Genomic DNA, 26,727 nt, shown 5'->3' on the forward strand with positions numbered 1-26,727 from the left:
TCATCCATCCATCAACTTACAGAGTTTGGGCCACAGAAACAGCAGCCCAAATAGAGAGGGAGGTAGGAGAGGAGATCTCTCACTCCTCCGGCTCTTCTGGGGAGGATATCAAGGCCAGCTGAGAGATATAATCTCTACAGCATGCTCTGAGTCTGTTTTGGGCCTTATTCTGAACTGACACTGTCTGAAACAGGGAGGCGTCAAGTGTCCATCCTGAGTAGATACTGGAACTACCTCAGGTGGCTCCTCTCCATGAGCGAGACTCACCTTGCGGCTCAACTCTCTCCTCACCACTAGAGATTGGTGCAGAGTCTGCTTTGATTGACCTCTCAATCCTTTGCTCCATCCTTGCCCCACCCATGTACAACACAGCAAGATAAACTCCTCCCCTTGAGGCAGCGCCTCACTCCCAACAAGTCATGGCCTCAAATTTGGAGGTGCTGATTCTCATGTCCGCCACCTCACACGAGGCTGCAAAATGCTCCAAGGAGAGCTGAAGAGCACGCCTCCTAGTCTCTGTAGTTTTATCAAATTTAAAAAGCACTATCCCCACATTTGTTTTACAGTCTCTACAAACAGAAACAATTGATTGGTTGGCTGATTATTGGCCATAGAAAAACTCATATCGCTGTCCAGAACAAAAGTGCTGACAAATATTAGTTTGTTTAGTTTTTTTTTTTTTTTAGAGAGAGAGAGAGAGAGAGAAGGAGAGAGGAAAAGGTATCTCAGAACCAAGCACAGATTTCACTGCAAAGAGCTTCCTGTGTTTGTATTTTATATCTTAAATAGACTGGAAAACATATGAATGTTAAAACTTCAATAAAACAACAAGGTTCTTGTTGCCTAAGATTTTTGCACATGGCTGTACAGGACTGTCTCAGAAAATTAGAATATTGTGATAAAGTCCTTTATTTTCTGTAATGCAAAAATGTCATACATTCTGGATTCATTAAAAATCAACTGAAATATTGCAATACTTTTATTATTTTAATATTGCTGATAATGGTTTACAGCTTAAAAAAACTCAAATATCCTATCTCAAAGAATTAGAATATTCTGGGAATCTTAATCTTAAACTGTAAACCATAATCAGCAATATTAAAATAATAAAAGGCTTGGAATATTTCAGTTGATTTGTAATGAATCCAGAATGTATGACATTTTTGTTTTTTTAATTGCATTACAGAAAATAAAGAACTTTATCACAATATTCTAATTTTCTGAGACAGTCCTGTATGTGAATCTGATGTATTTCTGATTAAAAAAGTACAACTAATAGTTGTTGTTTTTTTTGTTTTTGAGGTGTTGAATGCACTTGTCTGTTCTCTTGTTTGATTCGTGCACAGCAACTATCAACTCTGCCTTCAGTACACCCAAATAGCAAAGATCTGAGTTTTGGTTGCGACATGTGGGAAAATATGGAGGAGCTGAGAATTTAAACGTCAACTATTTTGGCCGACAATCCTTCAGAGGCACACTATGCTCTTGTGAGTCCTCACAGTTGCACAACGCACGTCTGAGTTCACGACGAGTTTAAGACTGTTTCCAGTTTAATAATATTAAGAGGCTTGAAGACCAGAATCCACAGCAATTTACAAGGAATGCCGTTGCCGTCGTCTGTTTTGATCCACAATGTCAAACAACGCGGTTTAAAATATAACCTGAAGGCAGTCAGCAACCGACCATCTGGGCCTGTGGAATGACGTGCACGCCAGTGTTCTCGTACGGAGTCCACCGCACTGCCCTGCACAGCTTCAAGCACGCATCTGACACATCCTGATGCTGCATCCTGTTAATCATCGTGAAACTCTGTGATTTATTTCACAAAGTACAACCTTCTGAACAGGAACCCCCCCCCCCTCCCTCAGGTTTTTAAAGATAGAAGTGTTGTTTCAGGGAAGCGCATCCTCTGACGTCTCCGTTAGAAGGAGTCCGTCTCTGGTGTCAGCGAGAGCGCAGGAGAAAATGTAATGTAGGCAGACAAGAAGGCTAGCATGGCAACAAAGTCAGATACATGACAGTCGCTGAAGGCGAAGTCCGCTGCGGACTCTTCAATGTCATGATGTGTTCTTATTTTTGTGGGTATTATCCTCCAGGTCAACTGGTCACTGCCATGCAGCGCAGACCGGACTATACAGGACTGTCTCAGAAAATTAGAATATTGTGATAAAGTTCTTTATTTTCTGTAATGCAATTAAAAAAACAAAAATGTCATACATTCTGGATTCAATACAAATCAACTGACATATTGCAAGCCTTTTATTATTTTAATATTGCTGATTATGGCTTACAGTTTAAGATTAAGATTCCCAGAATATTCAAATTTTCTTAAGTTTTCTTAAGCTGTAAGCCATGATCAGCAATATTAAAATAAGAAAAGGCTTGTAATATTTCAGTTGATTTGTAATGAATCCAGAAAGTATGACATTTTTGCATTCCAGAAAATAAAGAACTTTATCACAATATTCTAATTTTCTGAGACAGTCCAGTATTTACACAAGAGCGAAGCGGGAGAAAGAAATCATGATAATAAACAAATCCATCGCAACGCTTTTAGACTGCTTTGCATTGCAAACAAAGTGACTCTCTAAACTGCATAAAACACAGCATGCAACAAAGATAAAACTGCAATAAAGATAAATAAAAAGTTGCACCCTAAAGTCCTTGACTTGACACTAGTTTGGATTCTCACATCCAGACGTGAGACGGTGCATCTAACCACAAACCATCGGAGGATTACAATGATGGGAAACGCATGACTGGACTGTTCAGTGATATGGAAATGGGAAGTGAGGCAGCACGTTGTTTTGCAGCACAGAAACACAATAAGGGAATGTGAGACGATGGGCGAAGAGCAGCGGAGGCCTTGTTTTTTTATTCAAAAAGAAAAGACGCTTCAAATGTTTCAAATGTATCATAAGTGTCAGGGTTAATCAAGAAGCAGCGACTGAGATCAAGGACGTCAACAAAAGCAGAGGAATCTTTGTGAAGTGATTTAGACAAAAAAAACAAAACAAGAAATGTGTGTGTGTGTGTGTGTGTGTGTGTGTGTGTGTGTGTGTGGTCATCAGTGTGTCCTAACCTGTGAGTATGGCCATGATTGGTGGCGTGGAGTCTCCTGATGACCTCCTCACTGAAGTCAAAGTGAACCCTTCCCCTGGCACAGGGTGAACGCCGGTACATTTCCCCGACACACACATCCACTCGCACGCAGACACTAGCTCGCACGTACCATCACACATGCAGCCGCAAACACGTCACAACACTCCTCTGCCTGTGTCAAAACTTGTCACACTCACAGTAAGTGCAGAACCAAATAAACACAAAAACACAAACACACACACCTCTCTCATAAGCTCACTATTACAGACACTCAAAACTGCTACAAAGGGTAAAAAAAAAAAATTAAAAAAAGAAAGAAATCACCATCACACACACATATTCTTCTCATCTGAGCAGCAATATTCCCGGCAGGATGGTCTACACCCATGTTACCGATGAAGTCTTTGTTAAAGAAAAGTTACTCAGCAGATTATCCATCAGCCACCCTGGCCGTGGCACGAATGCGTGCAGCAGATCGGCGTCCGGACACCCGTCCACACACCCGATCTCATGTTAAACACAGCGGCACTATCAGTCCACACGTCACATCACGGAACTCTCTCAGCCCTCGTTCACACTCCGACACACACTCCCCTCTCTCTCTCCCTCCGAGCTCTCTGTGCGGACTTTTCTCCTCGTCACACACACATACACACACACACAAACACACACACAAACACACACTTCCTCCCCATGCTGAGCGAAAGTGTATGTGTGTATAGTATACACGCGCGTGTGTGGAGCTCTGTTCCCCTCAGGCGGCCCAGCAGAGGGAGGAGGGAGGCTTAAATTCTGGAGTGGAGTCGCCGGAGTGGAGTCATAACTCATCCATCACTGACAGCCCTGTTAGTGCTAACTGACCTCGTATCTATGGAGAAGAACACGCAGACGCACATGAGCTCCTCAAAAAGATCAACTGAGCAAAATGAACTGTCCGTGAAATCGCCCAACAAGCCTTGGAAATATTCTACTGTGTACAAACTGGATTAAATGATTTTGCCGGTTTATTTATGGGTCAGATTTGGATAGCAATGTGTGCTTCAAGGATTTAACTACAAAATCTTCTTATGATTTTAATGTTAGGAGATTTATAAGCATCAGCCTGTTTCAAGCTTTACACGGTGTCATGTAAAAATGCATGATGCATGACATATATCAACACATAAAGGTGTTTTATTTGATTTAATTTCTATGTATGTATGTATGTCTGAGAATGATGGTGATTTAGTTATCCTCTGTATAGATTGTGATTAAGGGAGATGTGTCTATTATTGTTTTGTTTTGTCATGTATAATGTATGTCTGTTATGTATTAAGTGTTAGTTTGTGTGTTGTGTGTACTGTATGTCAGACCCCAGGAAGAATAGCTAATGCTGTGGCTAATGCTAATGGAGATCCTAAATAAAACAAACAAACATCTCATAACTTATTTTAAATGTATTTATTAGTTTAATGAGTCATTTCACAACTTTTCTTTTTGTGGGAGCCAATGATTCGTGTATTAATAGATAAAAGACTGAAACACAGGCTATAATGATCTCCTCATAGCCGTCATTGCTGACAAATACTTGAAATAACATCACATTTTAAGTGTTGTATATGCATACAGCTACATTATAACATACCGCTATATAAACCATTTCTAAGAAATAATCCTGAATTAATTATTTAAGGTCAAAAAGCAGCCCGAGCTTGCTTTCTCTGAGGCAGGGCCCTGTGGTCCGACCACCAGGTCTACCTTAAATGTCAGCACGAGTCTGTGTGGGAAAGAGAGGCGGCATCTGCCATCATCTCGGGGGGCAGCGCTGCCCGAGGATGCAGAAAACTACACTGATGCTCAAGCTCCCGCTTCATCATGACTCTGAAGGCAGACGTGGCAAAGAGGAAGGCACACAATGTGAGAGGATTGTGTTTGAAAGAAGGGTTAAAAAAAAAGGGAAGCATTTACTTTTGAACAACACTGTAAAGCCGTGTGTTTTTCTGCACTGCAGTGAGCAAAGTGGTGCCAGGCCTTTTTTGCTTTAGTCAGTCATAGTAATCTTTATTTTTTTTTAATTATAAAAGAATGTAAATTTGAACAAAGTAAAGGACAGGGCATCTACTCACACGTAGAAGAGAATATCGTTACGTCCTGATGAAACACAGACTGATTATATGCAGCCTGATACAACAAAGCTCTCCTTCTCTTTATTATAACAATGACGGCAATAAGAGGAACAACGTAGAAAAATACATTCATACGTGTGAACATTCATACACGAGTCTGGATTCGTTCAGTTGTTTGTTTTCCTTTTTAAACGTAAGGTAAGGGATTTCTGGATGAGGTCTCATCTGTTGATATTTGAAACAAATCATCAACAAAAGTGTATCCCTCCTTCCCTCTCCAACCCCCATCCCCCCCTTTATGAGCATAAACCATCCCCCTATTGGTTATTGGCTGTAGCAATGTTTTCATATATATTTTTTAAGAGAGTACTCAAGATATGAGCAGCAAACAGATGGTGAAGAGATATTCATTAAATATGTTCTGATTTGGAAATCATGAAGAATTGCTTACCATATCTTTAATATCAGATCATTCAACCCTTTAATACCTCAAGTGATCATAATTATAACAAATACATTTAATTTAGTTTTGTTTTTGGAGCATTTCAGTTATTATAATTGAAGACTGAAACTGAAACTAACAGTGAATAAATAATCTCAACTGAAATAAAAGTAAAAACTAAAGATTAAAAAAAAAAATCAAAACATTTGGCACTTCATTTTTTTGTTCTAATAGACTTAAAGGAATTTGTCAATATATGTAAGTCAATACTTCAAAAACTAAGAATAAAACAATACTAAAACTAACCAATTTTCTTTTAAAAAGCTTATTTTTTTTTACTAAAACCGAACTGAATACTAAAACAAACAAAAAAAACTAAATAAAAATCTAAAAACATTCAGAACTAAAGTCTGATACGTATTAAATATAAATGAAAGTTTATGACGAATAATTTCTGAAAACATATTTAAGATGTAGAAATTGGCCCCAACAAATATAGTTTTTGTGTAAATAACCGCCGACGCTCACGATTCTGAGGATCGCAGGTGTTCAGATATTGTTCGATCACTTCATCTTTCTGACCATGTTCACATACACATACTGTACATTTGGAGATAAAACAATTCAGAGAATCAAACATGATATGGCTTGCATAGCTTGAGTTTCACTTCTCGGCATTCACATGAAATTCCACAGGAAAATTGTCCGAACTGACTCAGAAAGACAAGACAATAAGTAAGCACTTGCAAAACCACGAAGGGGAGGAGCAGAATCACCGAGAGGAAAACCTGAATCACTACTATGTTCCCACACTGACTGCAGCTCGTCCGACTGCTTCTCAATAACCACAAGAGTGGTGGAAGAGATGCCCACAGGGCTCCTGGTGTCATGCATGACAAAACCAGTCCTCCTTAACAGTGTCTGGGGGGGGAACCGCAGGTGAAGAAGATTAGCGAAAGAGCTTCTTGGCTTGCAGTACAACTGCCACAGCCTGCAGACGCCCACTTATCCCTGATCTTAGCAGCAAATGTACAGGCAGGTGGGATATTTCACCACATCATCCAGCTAGTAAAGTCCAGTGATAAAATACACATGTAACTACTTCATTTTAACTTTTAAGTGCTCTAAAAATTCCTTTATCAATAAATATGCATGAATGTGCCTTACGCAATTTAATTCAAACCTCAAGGGAACAAGTACATTTTTCATCAAGTATTCTAAGAGGCCTTTTCTTGGATCTGGAAAACGTTTCACCTTCCATCCATAAAAATGCTTATGGGGAAATCGAAAGTATCTTCATACAAAACAACCGAGTCCACATTCAACCTCACACCTCCCTCAGACGAAAACTGGTTCACCCTAGGGACCAAACAGCCAAACAGAAACTGGGCGGACTTGTATACACAGTCAAGCACGGTGAGCAGTGCACGGGCCTTTAAGTCAGAAATAAAGTAAAGAATAACTCCTCAAACGCATGGCACATTGCTTCACGTGAGGGAGGAGTAAAACAAGTAATCTTTGTCAAGTATGAAAGACAAACATCATGCGGAGGAGGAGGACGCCTCAGTTTTCAGTTATCCGACAATTACAGTCCAGCTTTGAATCTCCAACCCAGAAAGTTTCACAACTATTCACACAGGAACAAAAGACTCTAGGACCATGGCAGTAATCAGGGACTCTTACAGTTTATGAGAATGCCCCACAAGCAGAGGTGTCAAGTAAGGAAGTACAAATACTTCGTTACCTTACTTAAGTAGAAATTTTGGTTATCTATACTTCACTGAAGTAATTATTTTTCAGACGACTTTTTACTTTTACTCCTTACATTTTCACGCAATTATCTGCACTTTTTACTCCTTACATTTTAAAAACAGCCTCGTTACTCTATTTCATTTTGGCCTTTAAAAAAAAACTATCCAGTTAAATTGCTCCATCCGGATAGAGTGAATTTGGTTGTGGTTGTTTCAGATGTTCTTGTCCAGTTTTGTTCTTACATCCGTTCCCTCAGATTCCTGCAACTAAACTTGGATGTACATTCCAATAAAGGTTAGGATAAATGATAACATGCCTCTGAAGTTTGACTTTTTGCACCATTACAATACTTATAGGCAACTAGTCATCATATCTCCTGCTCTCTGAAACACATGTTAATGCTCAATAGTACACATATATGGTTCTTTAATATATTTGCATTATACTAAGAAGCATTCATTTTCAATGGCTTTTGTCCTTAATGGCTTTTTTCCCCCTTACATTACTTTTACTTTTATACTTTAAGTAGTTTTGAAACCAGTTGAGTTGATTCTTCAACTTCTACAGGAGTATTTTTAAACTCTAGTATCTATACTTCTACCTGAGTAATGAATGTGAATACTTTTGACACCTCTGCCCACAAGTCATGTGGAAGTGAAGAAACCTTCTGGATGGGAGTTGAAACATCTTCAAGATTCAAGAAAAAGAAGTCCAAAGTTTGATTCAAACTTTCCAAGGACTAATTCTGTCGATTTAACATAGTTCAGAGGCGTCATAGTACAATCATGACAGAGGAGGCTGATCAGTTCTATAATTATCACATCAAACACGGGGAAAAAACTGTATATCAAGAAATATTGACAAATTAAACTGATCTTTGACTGATCTTCTTGTTCATCATGCAGCCCCAAATAAATGCAAAAACACCAGAAAATCCAAAGTTCTCCATGTTTGTCATTCGACAAGATAAAGGGGATTTTCTTGTCGTCAAAACAGCTGAGTAAATAGCAACCAACACTCTGGCGTGACGTTGCAGACGTCTTTGTGTTCAGAAGCTCTGCCCTGCTTAGCTTTATTTGTTCAAGCGTTAGAATCAACAATATGCCAAGATCACTGTAAACCTTGACAACACAATACTCTTGTGTGAAGCACCAGCTCTAATAATAGTGCTGCTGGAGGCATGTGTTGGGGTAAAACCTCTTCTATCCACCCTTGGGCAAGGCAGCTGAACAATTATTCTCGCTCTCTTTACAACTCACTAAAGTGGCTTTCGTCAACAAAAATGATGACTAAATATCGGGGTCAACAAACCTTTATCACCTGAGGAAAACGAGACGAGATGCAACGAAAATGCTGGTCATGTGACGATAACGATAATTAAATATATAATGCAATATCGTAGACGAATAAAAACTCTCCTAAAATGTGTCTCCATTTTCGTTGAGCAAAACGAGACAAGACGAAATGTTCTAACAAAGATCCTTAATCTCCATTTTTAATTAGTTCCCTCTGGTTTAGTTCTGCTGCTGGGTGACGTTAGTCCTCAATCCCAGTCGCTGCAGCGGGGAATGAGATCCAGAAGATGCAGCTGCAGAGTTAGAGGCTGATGCCGTTAACGCAGAGCTCTAGGTTCACAAAGTTAAATAGAGAAACGCGGGGATCTGCTCTGGGGCTAGGAGAAGAAGAAAAGACCATCTTTGGATACACTTCCCTACATAGACGTGGAAAAGAAAACCGAATGTGTCGTCAAAAAAGAAAAAGATGGGGAGAAATGCAGAAAAAAAAAATTGTTGCAAACTCAAATTAGAGTCTTCTGTATCTGGAATGAATGTATTCTTGAGTCTATAAGGTAACAATAATATAATAATAAGATAACCATGTTTGAATTGTAAAATGGGTTTGGCTAAATACATTCTTGACTAAAACTAGACTAAAATGGTCCTGGACCATTCTGACTAAAATAAGACTAAAATGTTCAGACTTTTAGTCAACTGAAACTTGACACGACTAAAAGGAATATGAATTTTATAAAAAAATGTTATATTTTTTTTACACACCCTACTCTTAACCTCTGCTCTCCGCGCTGTACAGTCTCTTGCCAAGAAACACTTAATTTATCACTCCTTGCAATTTATAGTATGTTTTTTGTTTTGTTTTCATCTTTGTTTTTTTTGTCTTTGCTTCGTGTCTAGATAACTCTGTTACTTTTCCAATATATCCATTCTTTCTCAATGTTTGAACCCAAATTTTTAGTTTTGTTTTGTATAAAACCTCCTGAGTCGAGGTTCATAAAAGGGTAGGCATAATAAGCCTTGGCTTCAGCCTATACCTTTTCGGTGCCATTTAATATATTGGACCTTTTTTTATGTTGTATTATGTTGTATCCAAATTGCCCGAAATAAAAAAACTCAAAATCAATCAAAAATCAAATGAATGTGAGTATAACTAATTAAAATTAAAATGATAGCTTACCCCAAAGACTAGACTAAAACTAAAATTGAAACAGGCTGACAAAAACAAAACTACCACTACCACAACATCAGAACGATTTTGGTTTTTCCTCTGATGTGAAAACGCAGGATCCCTTTGCAAACGCTAGAGGGCGCCATTCTCCTGCACGGGGGAGAAGTTAGAGGGTGAAGACTGTTAAAATCAGTGGCCACATGATGGCAGTGTTTTAACAGCATTTCATTTACAGCTGCGAGCTGAAAAAAAAAAAGAAAAAAAAAAAAACCCATGCGACTCACATTTACAGGACGTTGCATGCAAGACGTGTTTCCAGATGAGCCGAGCCCTGTGGAAGCACTCGCAGCCAGCATTACACACAATCTGAACATAGATCTTTCAAATGTTACATCGCGTTTAATCAAAACGACAGCGATAATGGCTCTAAGCATCTATGAAGAAGCCGCTCTGTGGGAATTTACACAAAGTGATAGAAGCCTGTGATCTCCGCTCCTTACACCCATAATAAACGTGAATTAGGGTGACAGGAAGGTGTGCCGTGAATATTAATCCATCAAGGTGCAGGGAAGGTCAATACATATCTGCAACCCCAATCATTACAACGCAAAGAACATACATTTATGAATGTTGCTCCAATTAATCCTGTTCATTCAACTGGAACCTTTTTTATTATTATGGATGGCGATCATTTATTTAAAATAAATACAAGCAATGACCACATTTGTATGCCACGCGTCTTGTGCATCTCTCCTTACAGATGCACAGAAACTTAATTAAACATTGATCGGGCATCTGTTTGACATCTTAAGAGTAAAGCCTGTCATATTACTGCGCCTGTGGGTTCGCCTTGTGATTTGAGCTTTGAATGGCACAGGAGATGAGGAAACATGAGCACGTGCACGCAGGCATCCGTGCATACATAAAGACTGCTTTTGCAAAATGTCTTTTGTGGCAGCGAAACACAAGGAGAAGCTGGAAATAGAACCACGGCAGCATTTGACGTAGCCTGACAGGCACAGCATCACCTCTGCTGAGAACGCTTTCCTCGGCGATGCGATCACGTTAAATCAGGATCAAACAACACGCTCAATCTCTGAAAACGCTGTAAACAAAAAAACTCTGAAAAGGGAGACAGAACCATGGAGTTCAAAAGGGCAACACACCAGAGAGAAGAGAGAAGTTCATCAAAACGTTGGAGCATGAAAGGAACGAAAAAAGGAAAAATAAAACTCCTGTGACCATCAAATATTCCACCGTCTGCGTCTAAAACTTTCAGCCTTGTTTCAAAAGTTCGGAGTGCTGATTCTTGAGTATTTATAACATCACGATAGCCTCATCAAATGATCCACGTCAAGATCGACAAACGGGATCTTCAGTGTGACACTGGTTGGTCTTCTTGACATGTTACAGGTCATAAAAGGTCCACAGAAATGTCAAATGTCTGCAGCAGGTGGGTGAATGGTCTTTAATGCCACCAGCTGTGATGATAAAATACTACAAGTCCTTTGCGGCTGTGGTGTAGACCTGAATTTTCTATTTACAGCATCCTCCAGAGCCCATAAGTCGTAAACCAGTTTGAAGCAGAACGTATCGAATACGCTTTCAATAATTTCTGGTTACAACCCAGCAGAACTATAAAAGCACTATAAAAGTCTAAAACTAGAAAAGGGACTATTTTTACTGGACACACCATCAGTCAAATGTGCTCTGTATAATAACGTGGTGGTTTGGGAACTGCAAAAAGACGTTTTGAGAAAGAAAAAAACATGTATTTGACAAATTTATCATTTGATTAGTACATAAATCTGTAGCATCCGTAGCCAAGGTTACGGCTGCTGGCTCTCTGTAATTAACTTAGCAGTGGGGGCTCTCGTGAGTTTATATCAGAAAATTCACTTTTATGACCCCACATAGTTTGAATTTGCTCCTAGTCATGGATTTGTAGCGCTTCATCACAGGTAAGGATGTTGTTTTTTTATTTTTTTTATTATTTATCTTTCCACTGAATGCCATAGACGTTCCAGGTGAACATGCCAGCTGTCAGAGTTGATTTCTCCAGGTTACATATTTCCTTAATGAAGAAGCAATTTTACAGTAACAGATGTTGACAAATATTAATTTCTAGCAGAGAGGCATACAATACAGGACTGTCTCAGAAAATTAGAATATTGTGATAAAGTTCTTTATTTTCTGTAATGCAATTAAAAAAACAAAAATGTCATACATTCTGGATTCATTACAAATCAACTGAAATATTGCGAGCCTTTTATTATTTTAATATTGCTGATTATGGCTTACAGTTTAAGATTAAGATTCCCAGAATATTCAAATTTTTTGAGATAGGATATTTGAGTTTTCTTAAACTGTAAGCCATGATCAGCAATATTAAAATAATAAAAGGCTTGCAATATTTCAGTTGATTTGTAATGAATCCAGAATGTATGACATTTTTGCATTACAGAAAATAAAGGACTTTATCGCAATATTCTAATTTTCTGAAACAGTGTAGATACTGACCAAGTGACGGTATGATTGCTTGTTGGTGTATAAAATTTGCTGCGACGGAGCAAATAAAGTAATACATCCAAAAGACGTATAAGTTATTATAAAACCTATAATTCATATTTTAAACAGGGTTCTTATTTCAGTCAGTTGCTGTCTCAAATAACTTAACACGTTTGTCCCTAAGTTTGTCCCTAATTCTGCAACAAACAGACAAATTATGTCCATAGGTATCGAAATCGAAAGCAGATTTTTGTTTTTATAAGTATAAAGAAAGTTTTTTTTTTTTTTTTGTTTTAATAAGGATAAGGTAAGGATGTTAACCTCACCTTATCAGGTGAACAGACAGAGGCACAAAAACAGAGACACACACAAACACACAGATGTCTGAGCTCTGGCTCCGGCATGAGCACAACCCTGAACCGGTCATTCATCTGTTGACGTATCTGAAATAGATTCCTGCAGCATCCATCAAAGCTAGGAATTGAAGCAGAGAAGCAGATAAGGTCAGCAAGGAAATGAAACGCTCTTCTTATCCCCTTGCCGCCTGATTTAACAGTCAGATAACGGGAGGAATCTAAGAGACACGACTGTTTGTCTTGCTGCTTTCATAACAAACTACTCCAGGTTTTCAGGACTCCCTCCTTCCTGCATCACTCTCATTATAAAACTAATTCCCCCGCGGTGAAAAAGAGGGCACTGCAGTCATTTCCTCCTGTGATTAACCTAATCCCTCTGCTGATGGGCTACCTCTCAGCGGTTGCACTATAACACATCTGACACCAGTTGCCTGCCGTTGTGACGACCTCGAGCACGCTCTGGAAAGAAAAAAGTGAATTTTAAGCGAAAAAAAGGAATTTTAAACACTACCACCATCAAGTGACAATGAAAGCAATGAAGACACTTCATCCTATTTAAATGAGAAAATTGCAACCTTTGAGTACAAATGAGGTCCACGAAATTACTGAATAAACTACTGAAATGAAGGATTACTGAGTTTTATGGCTAAGTTTAGTGGAAACCTAAACTTCAAATCTTTATTTGTGCGTACAACAAAAAGAAGTTTTTGTGTATCAGTTTGTGGAAGCAAACTGTGGAATGATTTGAATTTGGAGTTAAAAGAATGTACAAACATAAAACAATTTAAGAAGAAATATAAAGACATAATTTATTTGAGGTATAAAAGTGAAGACTGTGTTTAAAGATCAGCAGCTGTGTGTGTTTTGCTATTTCGTCATGTTGTCTCTGTATGTTTGTATAGATATATTATATTTATATCATAGTCACATATTTATATCATAGTTACTGTATATTATAATTATGATAGAGCTTACGTTTGGTATTAAACAGGTTATTTTTGTTATTTATTTATACAAATTAGTTTATAGTATAAAACGTAAATACAGGCATATAATTCATGTTTAGTTGTGGAAAGGGGGTGGGATTAAATAAGTTTATGCTTCCTCCCACTCCTTTTCGAACATGTAACTGAAATATGTTTTTTGATGTGTTTTTTTTTTCTTTATGTGGTGGAATGCCCACCTGTATTTGTTTCTCTTATCTTTTTTTCTTGTTTTTTTTTATACCTGTTCGAAATAAATAAAAACGAACAAACAAAGGAATGAGATCATTATTTTTCCCTTTTAAACCATCAAATTTAATGATGCTTTTATTTTATTTTATTCTATTCTTTGTTGCCTGCAAACATTTCTGAAGATGTACATGTGCAGGCCTGACTGCTTCCTGTCCCTGGTCTGCTGACGGATGTGACCTGCTTTAACATCACCACCAGCAATCTAATCCTGAGTGAGGCACAAGAGATCCCAGAGCTTCTCCTCATTTTCCTCTCACAGCCCTGTTTCCATCCATCCATCCATTTTCTATACCCGTTTAATCCCATACAGGGTCACAGGGGTCTGCTGGAGCCTATCCCAGCTCATTACGGGCCAAAGGCAGCGGTACAGCCTGGGCGGGTCGCCAGTCCATGGCAGGGCAACTTATACAGACACAACTATACAGTGAATTCAGATGCATCAGTCAACCGGACTTATGAGTGCAGGCACCTTCCTGCTGAGAGGAAACAAGGCTCCAAGTTACGTTGGCTTAGAGATGAACCACTAAGCCAACGTGTGTGCAATTTTGTTCAAGAAATTCAAAATGCGGAAAAATAATGGATTCATATAAGCTAAAAAGCCACAATTGAGAAACAAATTAGCACACTCACTAAAAGCTGTCTTAAAATACACAAATATGTGTTTATGCCAGGGATCCTATCTCATTGTGGCTCAATATCTGCACTGATACAAATATTGTGCTTGATCTACTTAAAAAAAATAAGTCAACTTTTTGCATTAGATAATTATGTAGATCAAGAAAGACTAGACTTTGTATTTTATGTATGTAAATAATACATTTGCAAGTAAAGTCCACTTAACTGTGTTAAGTTTACTTTATTTATCAAAATTAAGTTGAGTGTAAAAAGAAAAAAAAGGAAAAAAAGGAAAAAGAGAAAAAAAAGAAAAAAGGAAAAAAAAGAAAACATTAAGTTGACTACTTGCAAATGAATTTTGTAAATACTAAAGATTGAGTAGTTTATACAAAGACTAGTCTTTCTTGATCTACATAAAAATCTCATGCAAAAAAGTTGCCTTAATTTTTTTAAAGTAGATAGCAAGATATTTTTTACTGTGGTGTTCTACTTAAACAAATAAAGCATGTTTCATCTGGTCAATCTGCCCAAGAGATTAGAATTGTTAAAGGAAAAGTAAATACAACAAGATCATTGCTTGTTGTTTGTGTGTAAATGAAAAGATTGCCTGGGATTACATAAATACTGCTTGTTAAGGAAAAAATGCACAATGTCTTGTTTTTTGAACAAATGCAGATTAAGTTCAAAACTAAATGTATTCATGTAGAGCAACAAACTTCATTTTTAATTTTTAATATCACAGATATGTTATATTTACATGCGCTTAGATTTATTTTTTCAGTGTGGTGCTCTGTTCTTGTACAACATCCTCCAACCTTCACTGGATCCTGGATCATTTTGAGTGTTCTTTATTGAGAGTTACGGAAACTTAATGTGTTTGGTTTCATTCAGTGTAGCGATGGTTACATTATCCCCATAATTTGTACATACTGAAAAGGTCTAATTCTTGTACGCAACTCCCCATGCTGACCGGCTGCTGCTGCGAGCTGAGCATGTGGACTAACTTTAACAGAGTTATGAAAAACGAACACTTAAAAGGATTAAGAGACATGCCTCAACTTTGTAAAAACAAATAAAAAAAAGATCAGAAAGACAGATTGAGAAGCGACACTGCTGACTCAAAAACTATAACAAAAATCCGAAGGACTTTATGATGCATTTAATATTCACCCTCAAAGTGCACTCCAGAACATCTCTTAGATGTAAAAATCTGAACTTTAATTCCTTTTCTTTATTCATTTGTTTCTTTTTCCTGCACTCAAGAGTATTCAGTACTGTAGCAGACACATGGAACCAGTGGAAATCTATAATATGGACAAACATTTATAACTACACATACACGAGTGATTTAGTTTACTCCGTTTTCTGTTGTGATCTTGTTTGAGTTGAGTTTTACGCTAGGTTTTGAGTGTCCACCTGGATGCTAAAGTATGTGGACTACACCTGTCTTTTTATGAGTAACAATCCTACTACAATGATGGTATCCATGATGATAGTGCTGCACTGTGCTCTCTAAACATACTACACACATTTCTTTGGCCTGATCGTCTAAGCATAAAGTCTTAGGTGGCTACATTTGGAGATGGTAGAAGCTCTGCAGCTCCCCGGGACGGCCAAGGAAACCTCAAGGTCTGATGTGAAGTTAATCTTTAATGATGAATACAGTAGATGCTCATTAATGAAACATGTTTATTTTGTTTTAGGTGCTTGTACAGGACTGTCTCAGAAAATTTGAATACTGTGATAGAGTCCTTTATTTTCTGTAATGCAATTAAAAAAACAAAAATGTCATACATTCTGGATTCATTACAAATCAACTGAAATATTGCAAGCCTTTTATTATTCTAATATTGCTGATTATGGCTTACAGTTTAAGATTAAGATTCCCAGAATATTCTAATTTTTTGAGATAGGATATTTGAGTTTTCTTAAGCTGTAAGCCATGATCAGCAATATTAAAATAATAAAAGGCTTACAATATTTCAGTTGATTTGTAATGAATCCAGAATGTACAGTATGACATTTTTGCATTACAGAAAATAAAGGACTTTATCACACTATTCTAATTTTCTGAGACAGTCCTGTATACATTTAACAGCATGTGGTTGAGCAGGCTGATGGATTTCAACTAACTAAACTAGGTAATTATACAGGTGTAAAGGTCACCTACAGTGATTGCTTCTGCATTGAAGTAATGCATGCAATTTATGTACTTGATATTTTTTGAGAAGACTTCCCAGCATGACTGTTTTAGGTGAATGCATGGATGCAATTTGCTGCAGTGGCGTTTTATTGAAATGTAAGTCTGCACCTGGCCATGATGCATGAAAGCAAAAAAAAAAAAAAGTGTTATACAGTAGTCTTGCAATAAACTGGCTACATGTCCAGGGTTTAGCCCTGCCCTTTGCCTGAAGACAGCTGGTACCGGCTCCAGCAGATCTCCATGACCCTGGATACAGTGAAGATAGTATGAATATTGGCTGGATGGATGGTTCACTTCACTTCCACAATGATCAGATGTAGCAAAGTAAATAACCAACGTTAAAACACACATCACTGCTTTCTTACAAACACACCGAACGCATATCTAATTGGGATAGTTCATCTGGGATTGTTTACTTGTATTGTTTTTTATTTTTGTCCAGTCAGCAATGTTCTTTTGGGCATGTTGTGGTGGAAATATTTAAAGCTAAGAACACAACGGATGGCTTGTGTTTAGGGCTAGCTCCATCCTGACATGAGAACAGAACCAGGTAACAAGCCCCACATGTGCCAATTTTCCTCTCGCTGACTCGTTTCTTTCTGCTTCTAAACGCTGCATTGTTTTATCCTCTCCATCTCCCCCCGTCGGGCTGCAGGATCCGTGGGGGAGTTAATCCACCGAGTGGCTGCAATTCAAAACAATGATTCACAGGATCATAGATCAAGGAGAATAAGTGATGTAATGTTATCCAAAACTCTACGGCGACAGCATCGCACATGCTTTAGTCAATACGAAACATGTTGGAGAACTTGGTTTTTTGTTTGTTTTACTTGCGTCTCACACAAACAGAAAACATTTCAGCAATTTTGAAAGTCTAACTACTTTTAGCCTTTAGGCTACAATTAGCTTAATTATTCTGCTGGATGAGCCTTTACTGAATTGCAAAATTGGATTGGGTGCCACCGAAACCCCCAAAGAGGAAATGTTTCCCTTGTCGATGTAACTCGGCCCTATCACATTTCACCGAGGCAACGTGAGAAGCTGAAACCCACTTACTCCTAGCTTAACACTTTCCTATACTACATCTAGTATTACTACACCAACAACAGGAGATCCTGCTTAAATGTGTCGGATCCCTGTTTTGAATAAAAACAGTTTTAAGTCCAGACATGCATTAGGGAGCTGATAGAGATGGAAATATCTGTCACTGATGAGATGGACGAAAAGCAAGAGAGTCCTTTTAAAAGGGGGTTTAGACGGGAGGGAGAAAAAAAAAAAAAGAGGGGCTATTTTCACGCCACAGCTTGACTCCCACGCACGAGTTGATTCGCTTGTGGCGTAAAGTGTCAGCATTTTTCAGCAGTGATGCGCAGACAGTCCAACGCTGAGCTAACACTCCAGAGAGCTAAACGTAAGCCTATTAAACACTGTGTCTACTAAACTCTTTTTCAGCTCCAAACACAAGTACACTAGTGATGGACTGCTGATGTGTTCAGAGTGTCACCAATAACAACTAGCATAGGATGGAAATGAATAAACTGTATGTTTAAAGCAAGTTCCTTGCTCTGATTCATGCAGATTAAAAGGATTTTGTGCATTTTATTTGTGATGCTGAGTACGAACCTCAAAGTAATACAATACAGTTGGAGCTTTCTTTTGTGCTTGCAACAAGTTTTGGTATTTTGCAGATGATAAGCGGCTAGTAACCTGGAAAAATGCCATTTCTAACATGTACCTGTATGCGAGAGGCGGTTTAAAGTAAACCTTTCATTGCCAAACCCAATTAGGTGATTAAGTTGGCTAAACCTAACTGACAAAAAAAGGGAAGTTAAATGAAACAAAGTAAGCTGTACCTTCAAATTGGATGGAAACTCATTACAACTGCAGTTATATTCATGGGGCTGATTGTACTCTGTACAACAGTGGCGTCAATTCAGTCAAAGCTAAGGTATGGCAAGGTTACGAGTCACAGAACTTAACTAGAGTATCCATCAACACGTCCAGCAAATACTCATCACAGAAGTCTGCTATGTAGCTTATCTGTGTGGTCAAGAAAATTGGAACTTTTTCAAATGTAGTCTCGCTCACTGCAAAAACTCAAAATCTTACCAGGAATATTTGTCTTATTTCTAGTTAAAATGTCTAATTTTTTGTCAAAAAATCTCATTACACTTAAAACAAGAGTCATCACCAGAAAAATAACTTGTTATTTGACCATTTTCACCTGTTTCAAGTAAATTTTCACTTGAAATAAGTAGAAAAATCTGCCAGTGGGACAAGATGTATCTTCTCATTACAAGCAAAAAAATCTTGTTCCATTGGCAGATTTTTCCACTTATTTTAAGTGAAAATCTACTTCCTCTTTTGAGTTTTGTCTTAAATGTAATGAGATTTTTTTTTACTAAAAATTATACATTTTAGCTAGAAATAAGACAAATATTCTTGTTAAGATTTTGAGTTTTTGCAGTGTATAATAACTAGTGAAATCGATCATGTTGTTCTGATTTGCATTTGTAGTTATTCTATATGTATTAAGTAATAGAATAATCAATACAAATAGACACAGAGTAATTCCATAAATGTATTTAAAAAACAAACATTTACATTTTCCCTTGAAGCCAAGGTGTGGCGGCTGCCATACCTTGCCATACCCAATTGACGCCCCTGCTGTACAAGTCACGTTTTATTTGTTTTCCATAAGATTAAGGGAAGAGTTAGAATGCAACGTCTCAGCTAACTAACGCTACATTCATAAGCTTAATCAAATTGCTTTTGTTGCATGAACATTTGATAAAAACCCACCTTCCACTCACATAACCTTCCTGCAGCTGCTACAATTCATGAGCCATGATTCAATCCTGCCTCCAGTCCGAACATTGTCGTCAGAAGTCAGATTTGGTGGGAGGAACAACAACGTGAATGACGCGGCTGCACTAGGAAATGCGAGTAGTTGGAAATCTGGGTCTCTAACTTTCCTTATGTGTCAACATCCCAAACTCAGGAGTGTCGACAAATGCAGAATGGAATGATGGGAAGTTCCAGCCTGGGAGATGCCTACGTCTTCTTCATCGTCATCGTACTTATGTTTGTGATCAAAAAACCATTTGCTTTTTATTCAGCTATTGTTCTCTGAAAGTCTCAATTTAATAACTTACTTGGTTTGATTCATCGATGATGAAAGCTCGAGACGGGTATTATCAAACCGCTCTTCACATCTTGCAGCAAAAACACAATCATCCCTTCTTGGAATCCGCCTCTGAATGCTTAAAGAAAAGTCTCAGAAATTTGAAAAAAGTTAATAAATAAAAAAATAACTCCACATCTGTCATTTTATAACTGCTTTCAGTTTTTATGATCAGCTGCCTGAAATCCTCCTTAATGCTCGCTGCTGTCACTTCTCATGCACTGCGGGGTATAAGCTTTTAAAAAGAACCAAACAAACAACTGGCTTAAATGCACTTTAAAAGCTCAGTCCTCATTTTGTCACCGCAGACGGAGCTGGATATTCATGGTGCTGCCAGCGTCTTTTCAATCCCGCCAGTAAAAAGGTCAAACAAGAGAGAAAAATAAACAGAAAGAAAAAAATGGGACTCCTTAGGGTCCTACTGTCAGACGTTAATAAGAGTGTCTATCCCACACCACATTTCATCGAGCATCCAGAGCCCGTTTCACGTCTCTTACGATCCCAGTCCCGATGAACCTGATACTGTTCCACTTTCTAGCCTGGGCCTGGCGTCAGGCCTGACGGACAATGCAACGGGTCACATGTCATGGATGATTTATGACCCCCCTCAGCTAAAAGTAACTGTATATTTGCATCTCAACAGCTGCCACACAATCCAGCCCGATCCAGTACACGAGTCTGCATTTAACAACCGTCCAACTGAGCCTTAATATCGCATCAAGCTGCTGGAGGACTGTCAAAATTCATTTTAACTTTACTGCAACACTCATTAGCCCGTCGCTAACAGTTAGCGCATCAGTTGTTCCCTCATAGCCCATTAAATCCCAAAACACATGTTCATTTTACCCGGATTTACACCAGACCTCCCTTAACAAGCAACACCCTCCCTGCTTTTGAAAGCACACACGGGGTAAAAAGCCACCGGCTAATGTTCGGCTCGACGCGCGAGATTCAGCAAGCACAAACACTTTCGAGCTGAACACAAATCCTGTTTCTGTGCTGTTGCCCACTTTACTGGCTGTACAGCAGCATGTGAAACTGACGAGCGACAAGTGGGTTCAAAAGCACTTGACTCGCGGCTGCGTGTGGTCGGCCATTGTTTGCTTTGAAATTCTATGCTTTTCACTGTATTCAGTTTCTTTGAATAAAAAAACATCATAATAATGGAGAAAAGAGCTTTTTCAGTCATGTGAGCTGATGAATAGAAGGAAAATTTTAAGTCAAACCACATGCATAAAGTGAAGATTTAGAATCCAAGCATCCTCAGTAAACATTTATGAACAAATAAACTCAACACTGTGGTGATATTTCATGTTTCTATCAGATCACATTCTCCCTTCTCTTCATTTTGTCCATCACTCATCATGAATTTGGTGAAAAAGAAAGGCGGGGCAGTTGCTGAGGTTTTCAAAATCAGCTAGTGGGGAGGAATTATGCAAATGCGTTGTACGGGGTTGTAGGTAGCGGAGGAAATGATCAGACTGTGCACAGCAGTGCACAGCAGATCAGGAGCGATGCCCTCTGAGTGAGCGGAAACATGCTTTTGGTGTGAACCACAGGAACTTTGAAGGTTATTTAATCGCAGCAAAGGTTGTAGGAAAACTGAATGAAAAACTAAATAAGTATCTTGCAATATGTCCTCTTTTATTAGTGTTTTATGAGAGAGAAAAAGTAATCCAAGGTCGACAACACAGGCTAATCACAGGTTATTTGCCACCCTAAACACCTTAAAACACAAGATTCATAGTTGTAATTTCTCATAATTCAAAGAAACACATCATCATAGCCATTTAGGAGGATGAACCTTTAACTTTAGTGTTGAATGTTTAGTTGCTTGTTGTGAAAATGATTCAAAAAGACTTAGTTGCCAAAACCCTGAGTGGTAAATAAACATTTTTATTCCTGAACGGATTAATTTACGGTGAGAAAAGATGCATTTTTTCCAAGTCAGCCGTCTAATCTGAAAGCTTCCTGTAATGAGTCAGATGAAAATAACTCGCCTCGGATTAAACTGCTCGTGGGGGAAATAAAATAGATTTGATCGGGATTATAAGGTTCAGGTTTCATCAGGTTTGTTTACAGCAGTGTTTTTCGATGATTAAAACAGCTAAATGAGGTTCTGAGGGAAATTGTGATTCGGCTGAGTGACAAACTGGAAGACTTTTTTTCGCGAGATCTGCATCGATTTGTTCAATATGCATAAACCGTGGCAGCATTAAATAGTCCTTGCTAAAGGCAACAAAGTGCTGCTGGATTTCATTATTACATCAATATTTTGTTTTCTTCCTACAGCTGAGATCTGCACCTCAACTTATTAGCAAACACATCCCACATGGAGCGTGACTCACAGTTCAGCTACTGCACAAGCAGCTCAGATATAAAGACAACAGGCATAACACCTTAAAGTGCACTTAATATTGTATTGCCTCACACAGTTATTGCAATTCATTCTATATTTTCTTTTCTCCTCATAAATATGTGATTGAGAACTAAAAGTTTGGACCTTTCTGCCCGATGATCAACAAGTGCTGCGATTGTTCCTGACGTAACTGATCACGGACCACACATCCATCCTCAGACCTCACAATTCCCCCCATTTCTTAGCAAAAACAGATGTTCCTGAATTCAATTCAGGAAACTCCCTACAATCTTAGAGGTGTCTGCAATGTCACAGTACAAAAAGCCAAAAAAGATATGAAAAGGAGATGTGTCTCCATTACTGGAGTTAAATTCTGGAATGATACCAACATAAATTTAAAAACCTGCCATTCTCTTTTTGTTTTTAAGAAAATGGTTTGTAAAGCTATTTTTGAAGCTTATAAGTGCAATTGACTATCTGTAAATGTTTCTTTGCTTTTCTGTTGTTTCTTTGCCTTTTGTTGTTTCTTTGCTTTTCTATTCTCTTTTTGGTTTTCTGGAGGTCGGTAGCCAAAAAAAGAAAGTTGGTACTATAGGATAGGCTTTTATAAGCTTTTTGCTTCAGCCTATGCCTTTTCAGTCATTGTTCAACACATTTTTGGTTTTGTATGAAATGTTAATGCTGTGCACAATGTTTTTTTTTTTGGTGTTGTTTTGTGTTGTCATGACTGAATAAACTTCATTCAGTCTGTGTGGGTGAGGATGAACCAGGAGGAGTATCGAGAGTGAGGGATTAGTTTTAAAAATCACTGGTGTAAATGAGTAATTGACTGGAGGAGGAAAAGAGAAACATCAGAAGTCAATGTTTATTTCACTTGTGGGCAAAAAAACTGACGTTTTTTTAAAACTCTTCTTCTTTAAACGAATCACGTGATTACATCTGAATATCAACCGGATCCATTCAGAAATGAGATGAGAAATTATTTATATGTTACCAGATCCCCTCCGTGTTCCTGCTGCCGGGTCACAGGGAAGAGAAACATGCTGCTCAGCTTGTTGCCACCACCGCTGTGCCTGCCAACGCATGTCACCGCCAAGCACCGCTCCGGTATCGACCTGTGGGCTCCAGATCTTCACGCCTCCCCGCAGGGGGAAGAGGGGGTCCGCATTGATCTTGCTCTGCACCTGCTTTGGTTGACTTTAAATTATGCTTCACGGGGAGCGACAGGAATCCTTAACCGTTTGCGCCAAAACAGAATCTATAAACCTATTTGGGTCCAATTAAAATGCTCTATCAATGTCTTAAATGGGTGTGTCCGTCAGATTTAGTCTTTAAGGAACCTTTTCTTACAGATTTACAATTTTTGTACCTGGATTAACGGACATAAGGACATAAAACTACATAAAATACGTCTTGTCTGCTGCACACAAGCTGTGATGCGTTTTATCCTGTGACACGGAAAGCAGACATGAAACACTCAAACATGTACGAGTGGTGCAGAGGCCACCATGTTATTATCACCAAGATCCCGGGTGGGTCTCCGCCTGTCTCGCCACTGCTCCATCCGTTTTCATAAATTGTGTGTGCATGTGTCAGTGTGACGCACGTAGACGACAGCAAATATTGCTGTCTGGTTGCTGAGGTTCAAGGCTTGGACAGAGTTATCCTTCAAAAGCGCTTCCTATACAGAACCTCCTTTCCTTTTTTAGCTGTTTCTCTTTCCTCTTTTCCCCTCATTCTCTGAGTTCTTTCCTTAAACTGATTTCCAGGCTCGCTATTAAAGCTTTTCATTTCTATCGATGTCAGTTCAACCTTTCTGTAATCTCTTTTCCCGTTCGTTAATACTTTTGCAGCCAGTCCATTGTTGCTCGTCCCTGCCTCCTATCCTTCATTTTTCATGATTGAGCATGCAATTATCTAATTCCTTATCATTATATATCAGCATCCAATTGTGCATCCGGATGTTTGCAGCTGCGCTCCTGACCTGTTCGTCTTTAAAATCAACACGTGACCGAGGCTCCTCTGAGCTCGCCTCCCCGAAATAACAGCATCTAAGTAGGCCACGTGGGATTGTGCTTTCCTCTTCTTTGAGCTTCTCTTTGTTCTGTCTGAAGTGAAGGAAGTAGCAGCATGATAACCGCAGCGATCCGAGATGGCATGTCTTTTTTTTTCACCGTGTCCACAGGATGCAGCTCTCTCTTTAACCCTTTACAACCTGTTGCGACACGATAGGGGCACTTTTAGTCTTGCAAGCCTTTTCTCGATGTAGATCTATTCATAAACATCTATCCCTCGTTTTTAGGAATGCTGCACACAATGTTGAAATTACGGTGGCCGAGACCCGCCATTGCTGAAAATAAAAGTAACGCTGCAAACAGAAACAAACACTGCTGCAAATAAAAAGAAACCCTGCTGCAAATAGAATAAACGCTGCAAATAAAAAAAAACGCTGCTGCAAATAAAAAAAAATTACGCAAATAAAAAAGCCACAACGGAAGTGAATTACCGGGGACTATTTTTGCTGATGCACTGGTGTTTTTTACGTGAGAGGAGAAGAAGAAGACGAAGAGGATGTAAGTGAAAAGGAAGAAATAAGAAGAGCGAAGAATAAGAAGAACAACGAACGAGAAAATAAGTGAAAAGGTTAGTGTACAACGTCGCTACGTGTAATTTTTTTGTCTTCTTCTCCTCTCACATAAAAACACTGGTGCATCAGCAAAAATAGTCCCCGGTAATTCACTTCCGTTGTGGCTTTTTTATTTGCGTTGTTTCTTTATTTTATTTGCAGCAGGGTTTATTTTATTTGCAGTGGGGTTTCTTTATATTTTCACCGTTTCTTTTATTTGCAGCAGCATTTCTTTTTGTTTGCACCATTTATTTTATTTGCTAAGCGTTTATTTTATTTGCATTGGTGTTTGTTTCTGTTTTCAGCGTTACTTTTTTTTTCAGCAATGGCGGGTCTCGGCCACCGTATGAAAAAAATCCCCACATGCTCTGAGCCGACGGGTGACACACACACACACAAAACACTTTGCAGTCACGCCGGGTTGATGAGATAGAGGTTTTCCACTCAGCTGCAGACCCCCTTCCAGGGGCCGGTGATGAGGCTGAGCAGCAGGGTGGGCTGATAATTGGAGCACAAACTCCGGACTCGTCAGATACTGAAGCACAAGCTGCACTGCGTTCCAGCATCTCTGTGTGTCAAACATTTTCAGCTGCACTCGTCAACATAAAGTGTTACATAAGCATTCACTAAAGCCATACTAAAGCTTTAGCACTTCCAACTTATGGCTTCTTATCTCTTTAACAAGAAATTAATGCAACCTTTAAGCTCAATGTTTTTTTTCAAAGTGCTTTCATGCCTTACAGATGCCAGTCATGCTTACGTAATATCCAGCTACCGTGTAGTGCCTTGCTGCTTTCAGACTACTTCTGGGACTTGCATTAGAATAGATGGGAGAGGTGCCCCCCCCCACCCATGTCTTTAAAGCAAATGCTCCAAAGCATTTAACTTTCAGGAATAACTGCACTATTTCTAGTTGAGGTCAGCAGTATCTGCTTAAATCAGTGGCCTGACCATCAATTCTCTAATCCTCTCAATTCTATTCTATCTCTATTTTATTTTCAACATATGAATTTTCCTTAGTAATTTGTTCTGCAACAAGTTCAATTTACAGCTCATTATATTATTTTTAAGTCCATCAATGACACATCATCCTAAACAAATGAGCTTAAAATGTCACAGATTTTACATTCAAGTCATTAATATGCGAAAAGACAATATTCTTAACAATAAATCCATGTTTTAATGTACTTGATCACATCAAACTGAATTAAAAAGTCCATTAGTGTCTGATAATATGTAGAAGGTTTAAAAAAACAGTTTCAGAGCGGTCAGGAAAAGATAACTGAATTTAATATTGTTTTATTAATCAACAAAAAAATATTGTAGCAGGAGAAGTGAATAAGTAGTGAAATAAAGACAAGTTAGTTCATTTAATTTAATTTTACAGCGACCATCATGGACACACTCGGCTGATGTGTTTGCAGCAGGGTAACAACTGAGATGATGATGTTTAATGCCACATTGGGAAGTAACTTTTAAGTAAAGAAACATTGATAGAAACTCAGAGCCAAGACTTGGGTTTCTGGGGTGTACAGACACTCCTTCACAGTAACATATCTACTACTACTACTACTGTCGCATTGGGGTGAATTTCAAGATGATGTAAAAAGACAATGACTGCGTTTACATCCACCCTTTTAAAACCCGAATATTGGCAATAACCCGAATTTGCACGGCCATGTAAACACCAATAACCCCTTTGAATAACCCAAATTTGCTCATATTCCGGTTTTTAAAAACCCGAATATGACCCCTGGGTTACTCCTTTTAAAACCTG

At 38.5% G+C, this 26,727-nt stretch overlaps 1 protein-coding gene across 4 annotated transcripts in view; it reads right to left on the reverse strand.

Moving 5' to 3' along the window:
- Positions 1 to 26,727, reverse strand: part of pde4ba (phosphodiesterase 4B, cAMP-specific a) — a 234,395-nt gene that overhangs the window by 85,151 nt on the left and 122,517 nt on the right. The window contains exon 1 of one of the 4 annotated variants that reach the window (XM_061738746.1): positions 3,083 to 3,635. The exons of the other annotated variants lie outside the window; for them this stretch is intronic. Coding sequence (XP_061594730.1) covers positions 3,083 to 3,183 — 101 coding nt within the window. The 5' untranslated portion in view covers positions 3,184 to 3,635. Of the gene's footprint in view, positions 1 to 3,082; positions 3,636 to 26,727 lie in introns of those variants that run through there. 4 annotated transcript variants of the gene reach the window in all.

The sequence above is a fragment of the Cololabis saira genome, chromosome 13 (assembly GCF_033807715.1).
Source record: "Cololabis saira isolate AMF1-May2022 chromosome 13, fColSai1.1, whole genome shotgun sequence".
NCBI lineage: Eukaryota > Metazoa > Chordata > Actinopteri > Beloniformes > Belonidae > Cololabis > Cololabis saira.